Genomic DNA, 19,014 nt, shown 5'->3' with positions numbered 1-19,014 from the left:
GATGGATGGGCAAGAAGGTTGGCAGGCCTGAGAGTGTTTACCATAATGCCAGCCTTCAATACAACAACTGAGATGGACAAAGCAACACTTGTTTTGCTTGTCAGGTTTGGTTTCCCCAGACAGGCCAACACCATTTTTCTATTTCCCTCTCTCACACACTCCTTTGTGTATGGGTATCATAGAGCTCCCTGCACACTGTGCTGGTCACCCACCCCAAGAGGCCTTGCTAGAGCAATTTCATAGCCAGAAGAGACTGGTTGGGGGCAGTCACTCATATTTATGTGGCCGAAGTCACTGTACTTGGCAGCAGAAAAGGCAACACACATGGACGTGAGATTGCTCCTTTTTTCTGAAGTGAGCAAAGTTAGCACCAGCATATCTGACAAATCAAGAAAGACCAGAAATTAAAGAGTTGTGTCAGACCATTCATGTTCCAAACCAGGGGTAGGCAACCTAAGGCCCGGGTGCCAGATGCAGCCCAATCACCTTCTCTCTCTGGCCCGCGGACACTCCAGGAATCGGCATGTTTTTACATGAATAGATTGTGTCCTTTTATTGAAAATGCATCTCTGGGTTATTTGTGGGGCCTGCCTGGTGTTTTTACATGAGCAGAATGTCTGCTTTTATTTAAAATGCATCTCTGGGTTATTTGTGGGGCACAGGAATTCGTTCATTCCCCCCCCCCCCCAAAAAAAATATAGTCCGGCCCCCCACATGGTCTGAGGGACGGTGGACCGGCCCACAGCTGAAAAAGGTTGCTGACCGCTGTTCCAAACAGTCAAGATGGCCAATTAATCCCGGAGAGAAGACTGCCCACATTAAATCACGCACACACACAACTCACTGTAATTTGGGACATCCTCGTCAGACTCTGGAAGGGGCACTTCACCGGCATCTAGTGGACTGGGCTCTCTACAAAGAGTTTTCAAGTTTGCAGAGTCACTTTCCTTTTCTTCTTCAGCCGACTCTTTCTGCAATGCCGCAATCATTTCCTTATAGGCCAGCCTCGCTTCCATTGTCAGCTCCACCATTTTGTGAAAATAGTCCTAGGGTATAAAGGTAGCGAGAAACTAAGATAGAATTTGGGGTTAGTGCTTCACCAAGCTTTCAACATTTTCTCCACAAACCCAAGAAGATAACATGCTCCACAGTTTTCACACTAATGTTGAAAGAGGAGAAGATCAAAGTTCCCAAAATTGTTGTTCAGTGGTCCCAGCAGCAGAACTTTGTTGAGGATTTATTTGTCGATTCCCCCTAAGCTCTATTTGTTCAGGTAACTGTGCTCAAACTTGCGAGGGTGATGGGAAGGGCACTAGCATTAAAGTAAATAGAACACCTCAACAGAGCTAAGGTGATTTAAGGACACAGTACTCCCAGACAATTAAGGATGGTTAATATTTTTAAACATTTCAGCATTAGCTGCCAAAGACTTTAAAAGCTTCTACAGTGGTACCTTCGTTCTCAAACGCCTTGGTACTCAAACAACTTGGAATCCAAACACTGCAAACCTGGTGTTCCAGTTTGCGAACTTTTTTTCGGAAGCTAAACGTGCTCCGTTTTGAGTGCCACACTTCCGTTTTGAGTGTTACGCTGTCTGTTTTTGCTATTTATTTTGCATTTTTCTTTTTGTGGCTCTTTTTGTTTTGTTTTTGTGACTGTGTGTTCAGCTACTGGTTGATTGTATGACTGCAGTACACTGTTGATTGCTTTCATTTTATGGATCAATGGTCTCGTTAGATAGTAAAATTCATGTTAAATTGCTGTTTTAGGGGTTGTTTTTAAAAGTCTGGAACGGATTAATCTGTTTTGCATTACTTTCTATGGGAAAGCGCACCTTGGTTTTGGAATGGACTTCTGGAACAGATTAAGTTGGAGAACCAAGGTACCACTGTATTTAAACTGAAATGCATAATGCAGAACAGGGTGCAACTGCAGCTTTTGCACAACTCACCTGAGCGCCATCGTAACTGAAAATCCCCACCACGCTGACTGGCACGGCTTTGTTCACGCAACGCCCAAGAGCTTTGCGATTGAGAGCAAACACAAATGGGATGTTCTGTTCACAAGCGGAGTCAATGATGAGATGCAGAGTCTCATCCAACCCACCTGGGGTAAAACAAATAAGAGGATTAAAAGCATCAGAACAGGTCAATATCATTAGCATTGCTGGCAGAAGGGCTTCATTCGCCCAGATACATCTTAAGAGAAAACCAGCATTGCTTGTTCTTTCAGCTACACCCCTCCACCGGAAATCTGATCTGCATTCGCTTCAGTTCGCCATACTTTTAATAGAAAGGCTCACCCTTTGACTGGATTCTTTCACAGTTGGGGGAAATGATGACACATTTCAACTTTTTCAGCTTCAAGTGTTTCAGCACTTCTCTGAGCCCCATAACAAGCCGGCGCTTCGTCTTGGCCTTGACTGGGTCCTTCTGATAAAGGCGGTCTTGGAAGCGCACCAATTCTTTCAAGAGATCTGTTACGCAGCTGTCAACCTCTTTGCTGAGTACTTGGGTGCAGTAACTAAAGAAAGAACCAATTGTTTCAGTATTGTGGCAAGTGTCTGAGTCTCCCCACATTCCTTTCTTTCTCATCCACTCTATCCAAAGACACACACACACAAAATTAGCAAACTATATCCAGAAGTAATTAGCATGTTTGTGTCAGTACGCCTTTCAACCGATGTCAGCGACTGGGCTCAATAACTGGTTCTGCCCCGACAGGGCTAGGCGACTGGAGCACTTTTAGAGACCTTCCAATCCTGGAAAACAGGTCCCAGTGCACTGGACCCACAACTGTGCATTGTGAGCACCAGACTCATGCAGACTATAAATAACACGGAAGCTAGCTCTGAAGCATAACTCCTTTTATTTCTAATAGCTACTACAAACTAAAGAACTACTGGCTTGCATGAATGTTACAGCTCCCACTCAGCCATCTAGTCACTACATAGATAAGAGACTCTCCACACACACAGTCAGGCAGTCAGGCAGGAGCGGAAGAGTAGAAGAGCAGTTTCTCTCCCTCCTTTCTCAAAACATCAGATCAGGAGATTCTGTCAATGGGAGGGGTTAAAATATCAACAGTTTGATATCTGAGGGTCGAGAAATCCATGTGTGACTAAGGGTCAAAAGCCTTCATGTAAACACATTAGGACATGGGTCGGCAAACTAAGGCCTGGGGGCCAGATTAGGCCCAATTGCCTTCTGGACCCGGCCCACGGACGGTCTGGGAATCACAGCATGGAATGCCAGTGTGTGCGTTCTTTCCCTCTCCCTCACACGGTGGCGGCAGCGCCTCCTCCTGGCTTCTCCCTGCCCTGCCTAGAGGAGGAAGGAGGCTGGGCTTTGTTGGTGCCAGCAGCAGCAGCGCTCAAGCGGCCGCCATTTTAAGGAGCCCTTTCACGTGCCACTCATTGTACCTCCGCTGCCGCCAGCCCCTGCCGCTCGCAGGACACAGATAAGCAGCCACCGGGGCTCGTGGTGCTCTTGCATCATTCTTTTCCCCAAAATATAGCCCGGTCCCCCACAAGGTCTGAGGGACAGCGGACCGGCTCCCTGCTGAACAGGTTTGCCGGCCCCTGCATTAGGATATCACATTCAAGCTGAGAGGCACCCCACTAAGCTCAACAACACAAATGCATGGATAGGATTGGCATGACCAACACCAGAATACTTACTCTCTAAACCTTCGGCTGTGGATTTTGGGAAGGTTGGAATTCAGCTGTGTTGGGACAGGGGAATTATTCGTGGATCCACTCAACGCTGTACATTCCAGTGACACGTCTGAAATATCTTGGGCTGCAATTGCAGCGTCTGTTGGGGCTTCATCTGCGCTTTCTGAATCCAAAGGAAAGTCGAATAGAAAAGGGATTATTTTTGTTGAAGAGGAACTTCAGATCACTATTAGAAACCTTGCTTCAGTTTCAGCCCAGGGTCAAGATGAAAATGGCATGAAATAAATGTGCTTAAGAGCCCTGCAGAAAAAGAAGCCCTGAACATATATGAAGGGATAACTGCAAAAAAGACAGACAAGGCCCTGGCCTAGGGCAGTTTGGCTGTTTTTACAGATATCCATTCACAGTTTAAGCAACTTTTAGATTTAGGGGGAAACAACAGCTAGACCACAAAAGAGCATGGCATGCCTTCCATATTTATGATTTGCAGTTTAAAGTAGGCAGAATGTCAGTTTTAGCAGTAAAAAATTCTAATAACTACACAAATTATTCAATACTACTAGAGGGCTACTCCAATGATAAATAGGGTCGCATGCACTGTTTTGACCACAGGGCTTAAAAATGCATATTAAAAACATACAAGCAAATCATTACACAATGTAGAGCAATACATGAAATAAAGGGATTGAAGCCAATTGCGCAGAGAACTGTCTCGACAGCTATTTCTGCCAACGGCAGGCAAAATCTCCCATAGGATGTTGCAGCAAATAAACTGGACAAGGCAAAACAAAGGAAGAGGTGTCAGCCTGTGACTTGGCAGACCTTTCCATTTCAAAGTCCCACTTCTTCTGAAAAGGCATTTGTTCAGGAGGAAATTCAACCCCAGTCCCAAAGAAGAATACTCAGTTAATCTTTTGGAGGTTTAAGGAATAAAACGGGTAGAGAACAATCCCAGATTTGGTCTTGGTTACAGTTTGTAGTAAGTGGGAAAGCTTTACCATGAGTCTGAGGTTCAGACAACATGCTAAGCCAAACCTAGGCTCAGTGCAGAAGTAAATAGGACAGCAGAGGAGAACAGTGGGTGTGATCTCCTCTCCAGGAGTCCACGTAGTCTCACTAAATCATTGTTTTAATTGCCATGTGTTGCAACCAGCTCATTTTCACCTTTATTTTAGATTACTGTGGCAGCTGCATCTCAGAAAACACTACTGCAACAGCTATCCGGCAATATGGGGTGTTGAATTTTTCTACTTTCGAATTACGAAAATGAGGGATGCTAAAAAGTTGTAAAATGACTTGGGAATTCAAAAGATGTTTTGGTAAAATATAATGTAGCTTTGCTAAATTATATACACATGAGAAACATAACGGCTACATCAGAGGCCAAGAAGTAAGTTGGCAGCTGATGTCCAAGAACTAATCAAAGCAATACTTGATTAAACTAGTTGATTAAATTTATTATTACTTTCTAATATCGTTTTATGATTACAAGATAATGTTGTAGGCTTAGTAGGGTGTGTTTTACGTGGAGAAACTATTCTTTTTTATAGCATTACCTGACATTTTCATAAGATAACATTCTTTGGTTTTCTGAGAGCAGTTTATGCACTTTTTAATCATAGATTTACCAAACTAAATGTTGTCCAGTCACAAAAACAATAGCGGATTTGAATTCCTCACACCCAAAAACCAATTTTTAAGACCCCTTGCTAAAGAAATTTGCAAAAGCAGCATTTCCCTGCTTCGACACCCCATGGTCAGAAATGAAAACGAACAGCACCCCTGATTAAGAGGTACCTGGTTTGGTGTCCTCAGAAAATGTCTGATTCTCAGTCATCTCAGAAGCTGCACCCTGCTGGACAGCATCACTCTCATTTGGTATCGCCGTCAGTTCCAAAAGGTGCTGCTGTTTCCGCTGTTCTCTCTCTTTCAAAATAATCTGAAAAGGAAACACTTCATTGCAATGTAGTTTCCAGACAAAGTTCTTTATTTCTGAAATACTTTTTTGGCACATATGTATGTGCTTTACAGCCTTTAATGTTTACATTTCCATGGGAGATGGGAGAAGGCTTAATTTAATTTTAAGAGTGTGGCAATTTGGAGTTATCATTCAATTTGCTTATCTGCGGCAACTGCTTTACGCCACTGATAAAGCAGGCACATTGCTAACTGCATCTCCACTTATAGCCGTTTAGGGAGTGACCTCTTTCAAAAATTAAATGGATGCAAACACTCTTAAAATATTCTCCTTTTTAAATTTTGTTCTAGTTCATATAAGCAATACATGACAGTTCAACTGGCAGACTGAAAGGTGGATCGCATGAGAGTGCTAGTGTAGAAAACATTAATATAATCACTGCAAGCTACCCTTTCAAATCACCTTTGGGCTGTTCTAGTCTTATAAGGAATGGATTAACCCCAAATTAGATCTGCTCACTTCCCTCCCACCTCTGGGATTAGATAAGATTACATAGTTTAATTAGTCCTTTCCCACAGCAACAATCTGAAAGAACTTCACACTTTTCCCCATTATTATTTTTTATAAAAAAGACAGTTATAGCCAGGCACAAACCAAAGTAAGAAATACCAGTCTGGCTAAATTCTAAAAGGCAACAGCTACACTAAACTTTGATAAAGGATTATTCCTTGTTGTACCTTTTTGAGCGATGTTGGCTTCTTCGCTTTAGGGACTTCTCTCTGTTTTCCCTTCTTAACCAAGGGTGCGCTAGAGTCCAACGGGTTATGCGGGGTCTTCCCTTGATTTAATTGCTGACTTTTTGTTACCGTCACGGGTTCCTTGGAATGCAATGTTACTGCGCTACCAACTAAAACAAAAGCAAACCTGCTATCAGGTGACAATGGCCAAGTCTGAAATCCATACTTAACTGGAAGCAAGCCCAATCAGTATCAGTTGGGACTCTTCTGAACAAATATGTTTAGGATTGGAGCTTAACTTGGTTTTAGCACTCAGCTCAGCACACAAGCTACTCAGACACCCAGGTATACAGTGGTACCTCGGGTTACAGACACTTTGGGTTACAAACTCCGCTAACCAGGAAGTGGTTGCTCCAGGTTAAGAACTTTGCCCCAGGTTAAGAACGGAAATCGTGTGCCAGCGGCATAGCGGCAGCGGGAGACCCCATTAGCTAAAGCGGTACCTCAGGTTAAGAAACGTTTCAGGTTAAGAACGGACCTCTGGAACGAATTAAGTTCTTAACCTGAGGTATCACTGTACAAAGAATGCATTCCTTTCCTGATTCAGCACATTGCATTAGATTCGTCAGTGTGGCTTTCAATTTCTGCAGGTCTGTACTGTGAATGCGGCATTTTTGTAAAATACCTCATTACTTAAATCTACTATAATCTTTAAATAAAACAAGCAGTTCTTATTTATGTATCTGAAAAATACAGTAAAGGTAAAGGGACCCCTGACCATTAGGTCCAGTCACAGACGACTCTGGGGTTGTGGCGCTCATCTTGCTTTACTGGCCAAGGGAGCCGGCGTACAGCTTCCAGGTCATGTGGCCAGCATGACTAAGCCACTTCTGGCGAACCAGAGCAGCGCACGGAAAAGGAAAATACAGTACAATATGGCAAATACTCAGGAAAGGTCAGTGGCAGATCATCTATTTTGCATGCAAAAGGTCCCAAATAGGGCAGCAAATGTCTGAAACTCTGGAGAATCGCTATCAGTGTCAGCTAGCTAGAGCAATGGTCTGAGTCAGTATAACACAGCTTTTGATGTTACTGAAAGTATTCAATAGTAAACAGTCTGGTTTAGAATTCTTTCTGGACAAATGCTACTAAATTCTCTATGAATTTATTTCACCCATGTGTTGCTCTCCTTCCAGAAAGTGCTTAAGCCCAATCCTTGATATCACTTATTGCAAGCAAAGCAGTTTTGTAGTTGCATTGCATGGACGTAATACTTAGAGGAATCATTAAACATTAGCACTTTATCTCAGTGGAGACATCTGCTGCATTTATTCTTTCACAAAGTGCACTTCATATCTGTGAACAAAGTCTGACATGATTTATTGTGGACAACTTGCATGGTACATTAGAAGTGGTTACACAAACCCTTTGCTGATTTAACAGCTGTTTTATCCTCCACATGGATGCATGCCATCTTTTGACAATTTCTGTACTGACAGCAATCTAATTCTGTGAATACTGAAAAATCCATAACACTTTAAGCACTATCTCCCCACCACTTTTGGAATGCAATGGTAAAGAATTTCCATCAGCATGACTTTATGTGCTATTATACAGACTGTGATTAGCAATGGGACCTTCTGCAGTATACTTTGTATTGTAGTTGGACTTTCTTAGATGCCGGATGAGTAGAACCTTCCTTCAAAAGATAGGCTATTACTTTGAAATGTGGACTTGGACTCCAGACTAAGGCTTTCAAAGTATAGCATGTAAAATCTGACAGTTACCTATTTATAGCCAATCATTTTGATAAGACTCTCTCCCAGCTATTGAATTACAAAAAAACAAAAAAACAACCTGTAGAAGAAGAAGAAGAAGAGTTTGGATTTGATATCCCGCCTTTCACTCCCTTTAAGGAGTCTCAAAGCGGCTAACATTCTCCTTTCCCTTCCTCCCCCACAACAAACACTCTGTGAGGTGAGTGGGGCTGAGAGACTTCAGAGAAGTGTGACTGGCCCAAGGTCACCCAGCAGCTGCATGTGGAGGAGCGGAGACGCGAACCCGGTTCCCCAGATTACGTGACTACCGCTCTTAACCACTACACCACACTGGCTCTCAAAATTAAGGATGGTCAGTAGAAACTGACCATCCTTAATTTTCATAAATAAAAACCACCACCTGAGAAAAAGCAGAAGAGAAATCGTTACACTTCCACTAATCTCTCCTAGACATCAGTGTGTTCAGGAAATTGCAGTTCATCTTTTTTATTTTACTTCACAAAGCTGGCTTCTCTTTCATTCTGCCGGAACTTTTCCACTGTAGTGAAATCTTGCAACGTTTAGCCTACCTCAGGAGATGGCCATTGTAAAAGGGAAAAAAAAGGTACTCTGAAAAAGCATCATCCAACGAAAGCACTCTCAAAACTTCTACCTGAAAGCACCACAGGCTTGGACGGTTTTGATTTTTCCGAATATTGTTTTTGTTCCAAAGCAGCCAGCATCCCTCCCAAATCAAGCTGCACAGGATCCTGACTCTTCTTTCCGCTGCTCTTGGGTGTTTGCTGCAGGAGAAGAAAGGGAAACACGTTTCTTCCCCTTTGGTCTTGCATTTTATCTAGTGAGTAAAATTTATGTGCACATAATTCATTCATAAATATTACTTTTGTTCTGAAGCAAGCCAACCGCCCTTCTGGCGGTTCCCTCATTGCGAGAAGTGAGGCTACAGGGAACCAGGCAGAGGGCCTTCTCGGTAGTGGCGCCCGCCCTGTGGAACGCCCTCCCATCAGATGTCAAGGAAATAAACAACTACCTGACATTCAGAAGACATCTGAAGGCAGCCCTGTTCAGGGAAGTTTTTAATATTTAACGCTGTACTGTTTTTAACACTTGATTGGGAGCTGCCCAGAGTGGCTGAGGAAACTTAGCCAGATGGGCGGGGTATAAATAATAAATTATTATTATTATAACGTAACGTGGAAAGAACAATTTTACCTGCATTTTCCTTTTTTCTGTTGGAGTGGGCGGCACTTGCTTGTGAGCTTTTCTTGCCAATGACGTGTCTGAATTGGGAGCCACCAATTCATTTTGAGGAGAACCAATGGGAGACTCAAACCCAAATTCCCTTGTTCTTCCCTTTGAAGTACAGAAATACAAGACAAATGTGTACATAAAATATTAAGAAATAAAGGGAAATCGGTACGCTAGGTTGTAAGAAAGTATATTAAAAGTAAGGTAATAATTACAAGTACATTCAAAATCACAAATGTCAACTATAGCGGGAAATGATGGGAAGTCTATATTTATTTTACTTCAGTTTGTTGTTGTTTTATTTTATTTTATGGACCATTATATGATTTTAACTTAGCTGATATCTAAGTGGAATTAGAAGGTCAAATTAACATTCTAAGTTAAACTAATTTAAGAATATATATATATATATATATATATATATATGCAGGTTTTGGTGTCCTCGGGTGTCTTCCCGTGTAAAAGTTGGGGTGTCTAGGCGACGTTTCGACGAGGTCTCACTCGTCATCTTCAGGCTGGTGCTTTCGGCTTCTTGTTACTGGAACAGAGCAGGATCTCAGTGTTTGAGTTCCTATAAATACTGTTGAGGAGGTGTGGTGTATAGCCTCCAATGTTCTGGGCAGAGAGGAGGTTCCCAGGCTAGTGTGCCTTTTCTTCTTTTGTTCCTTAATTACTTGAGGGATATCTTGAGTGATTTCTTGAGTGATTTCCTGAATCACACTTAGGTGGGTCATTAGGTGTGGATTAGTTGCTATAGCCTTCGTGTCTTGAACTCTTGAACTTTGTGAAGAGTTTTTCTGAGAAGATGGCTGTACTGCACTTGGTTGTGCTCTGGCTTGGCTTCGTGTATAGGGGCGAGCTGTGGTTTTGTGGCCTGTGCCAGCCAGATCTGTGTAGGGATTGCAGGGGGGTGCAGCATCCGGAGGTGCCACCCTGGTTTGGCTACTGGATGGTGTCTGTAATTTATCTGTGGAGAGGGTCTGGGTTTGGGTCTGGTGTGGTTGATTGGTGATGGCGTTCTGTGTGCCTCTGGATCTGGTGTCAGATTTTGTGGGGAGGGCTAATTTCCAGATGTCTGGCAAGCGGGATGTGTCGTCACGCTTGTTCATGTTGTGAGGGTGTTTCTCTATCTCGATGGCTTCCATGATTATTCTCTTGTGGTGATGTTCCATGTTAAAGAGCAATTTGGAATCTGCAAAATTAATTTCGTGTCCTGTTTCTTTCATGTGTTGGAAAAGAGAGGAAGTTTTTTCTTCTTTTTTGACGGCATTCTTGTGTTCTGCGATCCGTGCATTTATTCGTCTGTTTGTTTGTCCAATGTACGTGGCTGGGCAGACACAAGAATGCCGTCAAAAAAGAAGAAAAAAACTTCCTCTCTTTTCCAACACATGAAAGAAACAGGACACGAAATTAATTTTGCAGATTCCAAATTGCTCTTTAACATGGAACATCACCACAAGAGAATAATCATGGAAGCCATCGAGATAGAGAAACACCCTCACAACATGAACAAGCGTGACGACACATCCCGCTTGCCAGACATCTGGAAATTAGCCCTCCCCACAAAATCTGACACCAGATCCAGAGGCACACAGAACGCCATCACCAATCAACCACACCAGACCCAAACCCAGACCCTCTCCACAGATAAATTACAGACACCATCCAGTAGCCAAACCAGGGTGGCACCTCCGGATGCTGCACCCCCCTGCAATCCCTACACAGATCTGGCTGGCACAGGCCACAAAACCACAGCTCGCCCCTATACACGAAGCCAAGCCAGAGCACAACCAAGTGCAGTACAGCCATCTTCTCAGAAAAACTCTTCACAAAGTTCAAGAGTTCAAGACACGAAGGCTATAGCAACTAATCCACACCTAATGACCCACCTAAGTGTGATTCAGGAAATCACTCAAGAAATCACTCAAGATATCCCTCAAGTAATTAAGGAACAAAAGAAGAAAAGGCACACTAGCCTGGGAACCTCCTCTCTGCCCAGAACATTGGAGGCTATACACCACACCTCCTCAACAGTATTTATAGGAACTCAAACACTGAGATCCTGCTCTGTTCCAGTAACAAGAAGCCGAAAGCACCAGCCTGAAGATGACGAGTGAGACCTCGTCGAAACGTCGCCTAGACACCCCAACTTTTACACGGGAAGACACCCGAGGACACCAAAACCTGCATTCCTGTACCCGTGAAAATCTACGAAAGCAAATATATATATATATATATATATATAGTATGTATGTGTATGTCTGCAGTTAAATCTGACATTAATGAATTTCAATAAAGAGTTTTTTCAACAACAAAAAAATACAAAAACAAGACAAATGCTATGAACGAACAAAGAGATGTGTGCAAGCTACACTCAGATAAATATCTCAAGGGGAAGATTTTTGGAGTTTCTTTGCTGCACAGACCCACCACTTCGACAGTAGCCAGGTTCTACAGCAGAAAACACTACACTACACCAGTAAGGACTTCACACTTCAAATCTCAGTGTGCTCTAGAATAGCTGCAGCATCACACACAAAATTTAAAGAGGTTGCAACATTAAAATGTGGGAACTTGTTTTGCCACCCTCATGTTCCGCGCCCCCTTGCGAGTCACACTAGGCTTTTTTGCCACGCCATAATCTAAAATTTGATAGAGTGGCTGAGTTCTGAAATGGCTGAAGAGTAAGGATTCCCAATAAGGGAAAACATATGGGGAAGGCTGACTAGAAGACCAAGGTAACTGAAGGTGCCTTACTTCAATGTGCTCCTTGGTAAGTGGCGTTGAACAAAACTGCTTTTGAGCGGGCCTGTATTTTTTGTCAGTAGCAGCTGCTAGGTTTGGAAATTCTTCAACGTCCTGAGGAAATGGAAATAAAGTGTTAACTTAGGCAACATTACACACACAATTTAGATTAAAAGTGGCCTTCCCCACTTCAGAACCCAGCACAGCTGTCAACTTTTCCCTTTTCTTGTGAGGAATCCTATTCAGAATAAGGGAATTTCCCTTAAAAAAAGGAAAACGTTGACAGCTATGGCACCCAGGACGTGCTAGCATTGATGTGCATCCTTCATATTCTAGATCAGTAGTGGCGAACCTTTTAGAGACTGAGTGCCCAGACTGCAACCCAAAACCCACTTACTTATCGCAAAGTGCCAACACGGTAATTTAACCTGAATCCTGAGGTTTTAGTTTAGCAAAAACAACTCATATATTAACATTTTTTGTCTTAAAAGAAAAACAATAACAGAGCTTTCAGTGATACAAACAATTTTGTTACTGAAAGGTAAAAGTTTGCATTTGGCATAGTAAAGGTAAAGGGTAAAGGGACCCCTGACCATTAGGTCCAGTCGTGACCGACTCTGGGGTTGCGGCGCTCATCTTGCTTTATTGGCTGAGGGAGCCAGTGTACAGCTTCCGGGTCATGTGGCCAGGATGACTAAGCCACTTCTGGTGAACCAGAGCAGCACACGGAAACACCGTTTACCTTCCCGCCGGAAGCACTTTGACATGCTTTCGAACTGCTAGGTTGGCAGGAGCAGGGAACGAGCAACGGGAGCTCACCCCATCGCGGGGATTCGAACCGCCGACCTTCTGATCGGCAAGTCCTAGGCTCTGTGGTTTAACCCACAGCGCCACCCGCTTCCCTACCCTGCATTTGGCATGCTTTTGAACAATTAATGTGATTTTTACTGTTTTACGCATGCTGATAATTGGTCTAACCTTGCTGAACTCAAGGAGGCTTACTCCCGAGTAGGAACAACAGAATGGCAGGAGGCCCTGGCACATCTAAAGTCAACGCCTGCTCAGCCCCTCGCTCGCCAGGGTCACCACGGCTCCAAATGCACCCGAGAGCAGAGCAGGAAGGCGGGTCGGGCACAACTGAGATTGATGACGGGGAGGCAGAACCAGCCCAGAGGCAGCTGTTAGGTTTGGTTGCGGTGGCAGATGGGCTTGGTTGGTGACTTGATTAGCGGTGCCGCAGGCATTGGACGGAGCGGCAGTTTCCCAGCGTGAGTCCTTCTCCCCCGACCACCCTGGCACGGCCCCAAGGGTGAAAATGGTGCCCTAGCAGTGCTGGGACCATGCTAGAAGTGGTCAGGAGCCTCCTGCAGTGCTGGAGCGTCAGTTTCACCCCCTAGCTACAGCCCTGCTGGGGCGACGGTGTCCGTGTCCACAGAGAGGGCTCCGAGTGCCCCCTCTGGCACGCGTGACATAGGTTCGCCACCACTGTTCTAGATCTTTATTTTTTTTAAGAAATCAAACATTTTATATTGATATGCTTCTCCCTTCTCATCGATAAAGGAGGGGGGGAGAAAAGTTGCTGGAAAACCACATCCGACCCCTGAATTATTTGTGACGTGTAAAAAGAACCTGCCACATTTGGGAGCTGGTGTGGTATACAGTGGTACCTCGGGTTACATACGGCCGCTGTACCGCCGGAGCACAATTTCTGTTCTCATCTGGAAGCAAAGTTCTTAACCTGAGGTACTATTTCTGGGTTAGCGGAGTCTGTAACCTGAAGCGTATGTAACCCGAGGTACCACTGTATACACAGCACTGCAGACAGTAATCAGAAAGATGACGAAAGCTCCCTGCCCTGTGAAGCTTACAATCTAAAAGCAGAGGAGACAGGAAAACAGCAACTTTCAACTCTTAAGTCAGATCTACTAGTGTAGGGGTGCTGCTTTCCTGATGTTGTTGGACCCAACTCCCCCCAGGCCCACCCATCATGGCCAATGGTAGGTAAGGGTTGGTGGGACATCAGAGAAGCCTTGGGGTCACATCACTAATCCTCACTTGCAATACAGGTTTTTAAAAAATGTGATCTGGAAGTGCATTATGCCACATGGATTGTTAAATGCAGTACAGCCAAGGTAGACTTGTTAGACCTTATGATAATCTTTCAAAATGATTCACTGTCCTATTTGATAGAGAAAGAGAGACACTGTGTCTGAGCACCAAGCATAGGTACTCCTTAATATTTGCAATTTCAAGTTGATACACAGTTTGCTTAATGGCCCATACACAGAGCTTTTGATGCGACCAGAAAACCAACTTTGGTACCTCAATTCTTGGAGGTTCTTGAACTATAGTGATTTCGCTCTGAACTTTCTCTTTCTTTTTCTTCTTCTTCTTTTTCTTCTTCTTATCTGCCATTTCTTCAGCTTCGTGGTCATTAGCATTCTTTCTTGTTTCTGACTGTTGCAAAATGAGTAAAACAATACAGGATTTTGAAAAGTTACACTCAAGCTTGCATAGCAATGAAAGCTAAAGTTAAGACACTAAACTGACGGAATACAAACTCTATCTTTTTCTCATAAGCCTCTGATCTGGAATTATAGGATATGAAAACAGCTCCTAATATATCTATCTGTCCACAAAATCTTTGTTCTGTTCCCTAAGGTCTGTTTTGTTACTGTCTGTTTCAGACTGTTCAAATCTCCACTCAGCCATGAAGCTCACTGGGTGAACTTGGCCCAGTCGCTGCCTTTTAGCCTAAACTACACCACAGGGTTGTTGTGGGGATTAAATGAAAAAGGGGAGATCCATGTGCACCATCTTGACCTCCCTGGAGGAAAAAAAATGGGATATACAATCAATCAATCAAAAGTACCACCAGAGGGTCAGGGGACTTTCTGGAGAGGGGAGTAATAAACTTTAGTGCAGATAGGCTTTTAGGCTTTTCCAAATCTCATATCCATCCATACCACAAACTAACGTATAAAGTATAGTGAACACTGAAATTGTAAATAAAAATATATCATAAATATATATTTACTGCACACAAAACTCAACTCAGTTAACATTGTTAAGAGTAATAGAAAAGCTGAAGAGAAATCAACTAAAAGAACAGAAAACTGCCACGTGATTTGAGAAGCAAGAGATTATTAACAACAGGAGTCAGAGCAGGTTCAGTGAAGCGACAAGAATGGAATCCAGATTAAAAATTATCTAAACAGAAAGGAAATTAAGGCATCAGATAACATGTTCAAGAACATTCGAGAGGAAACCAAACACACAAAAATAAGACAAGCTAGGAAAAAAGTCAAAAGAAGCTCCCAAAGTGGGATAAACGTTATAGTAAGAAGGGTAAATTCAAGAGGAATGTGAAAAGTTTAAAATAGGAGCTAAAAAGGAAGAACAGTTGGAGCAAGAGATTTTAACTAAAAGGCTGGAAGACAATCTAGGACAGAAGAAGAACACAGAACAAGATCATGAACTGAGATACAAAGTAGAAGTCCTTTGGAAATGATCAGGAAAGTGGCTAGGCACAGTGCAATGAGGAAAAAGAGAAACTCAGGTATATATATATATATATATATATATATATATATATATATATATAAAAGAAACTTCAGCCTCTAAGAAGTGACTGACTCACGAGAAAGAGTGAAGTCCAATAGACATGAAGGGTGCTACAGAGAATTAAAGGTTTAAAAGAGAAAGGGAGAATTGATGTTTCTTCTTTCTGTCCCATAAGACCATTTTCTCTCAATATATTCTTTTTTCAAATAAATCCAGAGTCCGAGACTCTGGTTAGCTGCTATTCCGAAAGACAGTAACAGAACAGTGGTTTGGAAAAACCATCATCCTACCTTGCGATCTTTGGGAACATCATCTTCTCCTTTACTGCCAGAATTATTACCAGCAGGAACTGTAGCTGGAGTTGAAACAACTCTCTTGGGAGTTTGCGACAGCACCGTGGCCCAAGACACAGCAGGCCAAGGGGAGACCTGAGAAACTGATGTTAGACAGAACAAACTATTCACTGAATGAGACAAAGGCAAATCTTTAGTGGGGCTGTGCCAAATGTTCACAGGGTTTTTTCCATTACAAAAGGTGCAATTTTGAGAGATATACAATAAACAGCATCATTCTATACTGATCTTTCAAATGTAGCTATTTGAATGATAAAATACTGGCCCTTTTGCTTTGATGTATTATGTGCTGAAATCTAAAAAAAAAATTACTTCGGTCCAAGATTTGTATGACACGCTTCAAACAAATGTTTAAACAATTACTTCAAAACAGCCCAGACACTCTCTAACCTCCAAAGGATTTTCTTCAGCTAGAATAACAGGGTTGTTGCCAACTAAGTCCTACTCAGAGTAGACCCACTGAAATTCATGGGTGTGACCGACATACGTGCATTAATTTTAGTAGATTTTCTTAGAACTTAGCTGGATACATGCCAATACCTTTTCTCTACCCTTTCAAAGCATGCTTAGGCTGACGTTTGGACTTTAGACCTTAAATGAACAGAATGCTATATCAACAGTAAAGAAATATTTATTACTACAGATAGCCCTTACCTCCAGGATCAGATGAAGAACTTAACGGTCTTGCTGGGAAATGCTTTTTTGGAGTTGTTTCTCCCTAAAGTGAATATTGCAGTCTTTAGAACAAAAGCAAGGCAGCAACCTGCTCTATTCAATCCATGCAGCAGTTAAAAGATCAAAACTTGTATTATACTTCCTGGAACTGAGCTCACATTTGAATTCTTTACCTTGGCTCCTAAACTTACAAGTATCAATAAAAGATATAAAAAGTTCTTCCAGTGGAGGTGCGAAAACCTTTGTTTTCTTCAAGTAATTTACCAAAGATGAAACTCATCTTTAAAATTGTGACATACCGTATTTTTCGCCCCATAGGATGCACCGGCCCATAGGACGCACCTAGTTTTTTGGGGGGGAAATAAAGAAAAAAAAAATTATTTCCCCCCCCCCAAGTGCAGGGCTGGGGCGGGGGAAGCCCGAGCTTCCCCCGACCCCAGCCCCCAGAACAGGCTGCTATCCGCAAGCCGTGGGAGAGCTGCGTGACTTTGCGCAGCTCTCCCACGGCTAGCGGAGGGCTGCGCGAAGCCCGAAGCTTGGGGCGTGCTGAGCTCAGCGCGCCCCAGGCTTCCGGGTGCTGGCAAGCTCTCCGCTAGCCGTGGGAGAGCTGCGTCTCCCACAGCTAGCGGACAGCTTCCTGAAGCCTGGAGAGCGAGAGGGGTCGGTGCGCACCGACCCCCATCGCTCTCCAGGCTTCAGCGAAAGCCTGCATTCGCCCCATAGGACGCACATACATTTCCCCTTCATTTTTGGAGGGGGAAAAGTGCGTCCTATAGGGCGAAAAATACGGTATTTCATCTTCAGGGGGGAAAAATCAAATACAATATTGGGGGGGGGGAGTGGAGAGAACTACCTTATTTGTTTATTGGATATTATATTTCACCAAGTCAATAAAAATTGCCTTGAAGGAAAGATGTAGCCTGGTTTTACCCATATGTTGCTGAACTTTTGTTTTACAAGGGGCTGATTCACACGGCCATCATCTTGCACTTATACACACTAGAATTCATGCTTGATCAATAGGTTCTGGGCTTCCCAAACAACATGTACTCAACAAGGATGATTTTTAACATTTGCTAAGTGCCTCCTGGCAGAGGGAATATAAACCACACTGGATTCGTGTACAAGATGTACTGATCTCACCATGAGGGAACTACAGAAATTACTGCAGGGAGAAATAGTACCATGAGTCACCATTTGCAGGAATTATAGAAACAGGTACAAAATCTAAAGATTAAAAAGAGGAAGAAAATGAAGTACCTTTATACCCTAGGAGGTCTAACCTTGCTTACCCCTCTCTGTAGCCCAAAATGATTTCTTGTTGAGTTCTATTGTTCCTTCCTTGGGTATAAAAGTCACCAAAACAATAACATTCTTGATGACCTTTCGGAAGATTATCTGTTAATGCTACAGGGGAGGAACGATCTTCAGAATGATATAGGATTGCCTTTTTAAGAAAAGGAGAACAAGGACTTACAAAACTAATAGGACAAATAGCTTTTAGGAAAATCTGACTGACTGGTGAAGAATTCAGTTCTAAAGCTAGTCTAACATGTAACCAGGATGTGATAATACTGAGAAGAAAATGTGTCTATTTACTCTTGCATATTTCCCACAATTTTTAACCATGCATACATTGTTCAGGCAAGTAGCTTCATATTAACACACTATCATTCAGCATCTAAACCTATGAAATAGCTAACCTCTTTGGTTATCAGAGCTGAAACGGTTGGTTTTCCAGGAGGTTTCAGAGGCAGCTTATCTCCTTCAGCCGAGCCCAATGGCCCCCATGCACATTTTTTAATATCCAGCAGATCACTACTACCCAAGCCTTGCAATTTTGGAAAATCTGAGAGGGTAATTTCAAATGCAGGTTCCGGAAGACACTCGGCAGCTGCAATTTGCTTGAACTTCCCATTTGCTGCTTTAATGGGCCTGTCTAAAAGAAAAAGAAGGAAAAAAAGATTTTATATGCAAAGTAATGTATTTCTCCACGATATGTAAATAGTTTATTGCTTTTAGTAATCATTACACATCACACAATGCTTTTTAGCAAAAAAATATTTATTTACTCTCTCATTGATACTTGGATCCTGCTTCACATCCCAATGAGAGCACAAAACAGCTAACAATATTACACAAGCATAAAATAATGAAGTTAACAACATCGTAACCACATATAATCAGTAAGCGCTGATCAATAAAAACAAACTGGGTAAAAATGATACACCCAGCAGGGGAGGGGGGGGGGTAGCTACAAAACTAGCAAAAGTCTTGCACTTTAATCCAGTACAAGTTTCAGAAATATGCCACTTTCGGT

At 42.8% G+C, this 19,014-nt stretch overlaps 1 protein-coding gene across 1 annotated transcript in view; it reads right to left on the bottom strand.

The window, feature by feature from the left end:
* Positions 1-19,014, bottom strand: part of SECISBP2 (SECIS binding protein 2) — a 28,129-nt gene that overhangs the window by 1,085 nt on the left and 8,030 nt on the right. Inside the window, exons 5-17 of the mRNA XM_083403858.1 lie at positions 18,398-18,633; positions 16,674-16,737; positions 15,957-16,102; positions 14,425-14,559; positions 12,115-12,216; positions 9,322-9,462; positions 8,762-8,891; positions 6,332-6,501; positions 5,474-5,615; positions 3,680-3,839; positions 2,303-2,523; positions 1,952-2,106; positions 845-1,046 (exon numbers count right to left, since the gene is read on the bottom strand). Of these exons, the coding sequence (XP_083259984.1) occupies positions 845-1,046; positions 1,952-2,106; positions 2,303-2,523; positions 3,680-3,839; positions 5,474-5,615; positions 6,332-6,501; positions 8,762-8,891; positions 9,322-9,462; positions 12,115-12,216; positions 14,425-14,559; positions 15,957-16,102; positions 16,674-16,737; positions 18,398-18,633 (2,004 nt within the window). The remainder of the gene's footprint in view (positions 1-844; positions 1,047-1,951; positions 2,107-2,302; positions 2,524-3,679; positions 3,840-5,473; positions 5,616-6,331; positions 6,502-8,761; positions 8,892-9,321; positions 9,463-12,114; positions 12,217-14,424; positions 14,560-15,956; positions 16,103-16,673; positions 16,738-18,397; positions 18,634-19,014) is intronic.

Source organism: Podarcis tiliguerta, assembly GCF_965153285.1.
Source record: "Podarcis tiliguerta genome assembly, chromosome: 11".
Taxonomy (NCBI): Eukaryota; Metazoa; Chordata; class Lepidosauria; order Squamata; family Lacertidae; genus Podarcis; species Podarcis tiliguerta.
The sequence above is the reverse complement of the archived record's forward strand: the minus strand, read 5'-3'. Positions and strand labels throughout refer to the sequence as shown.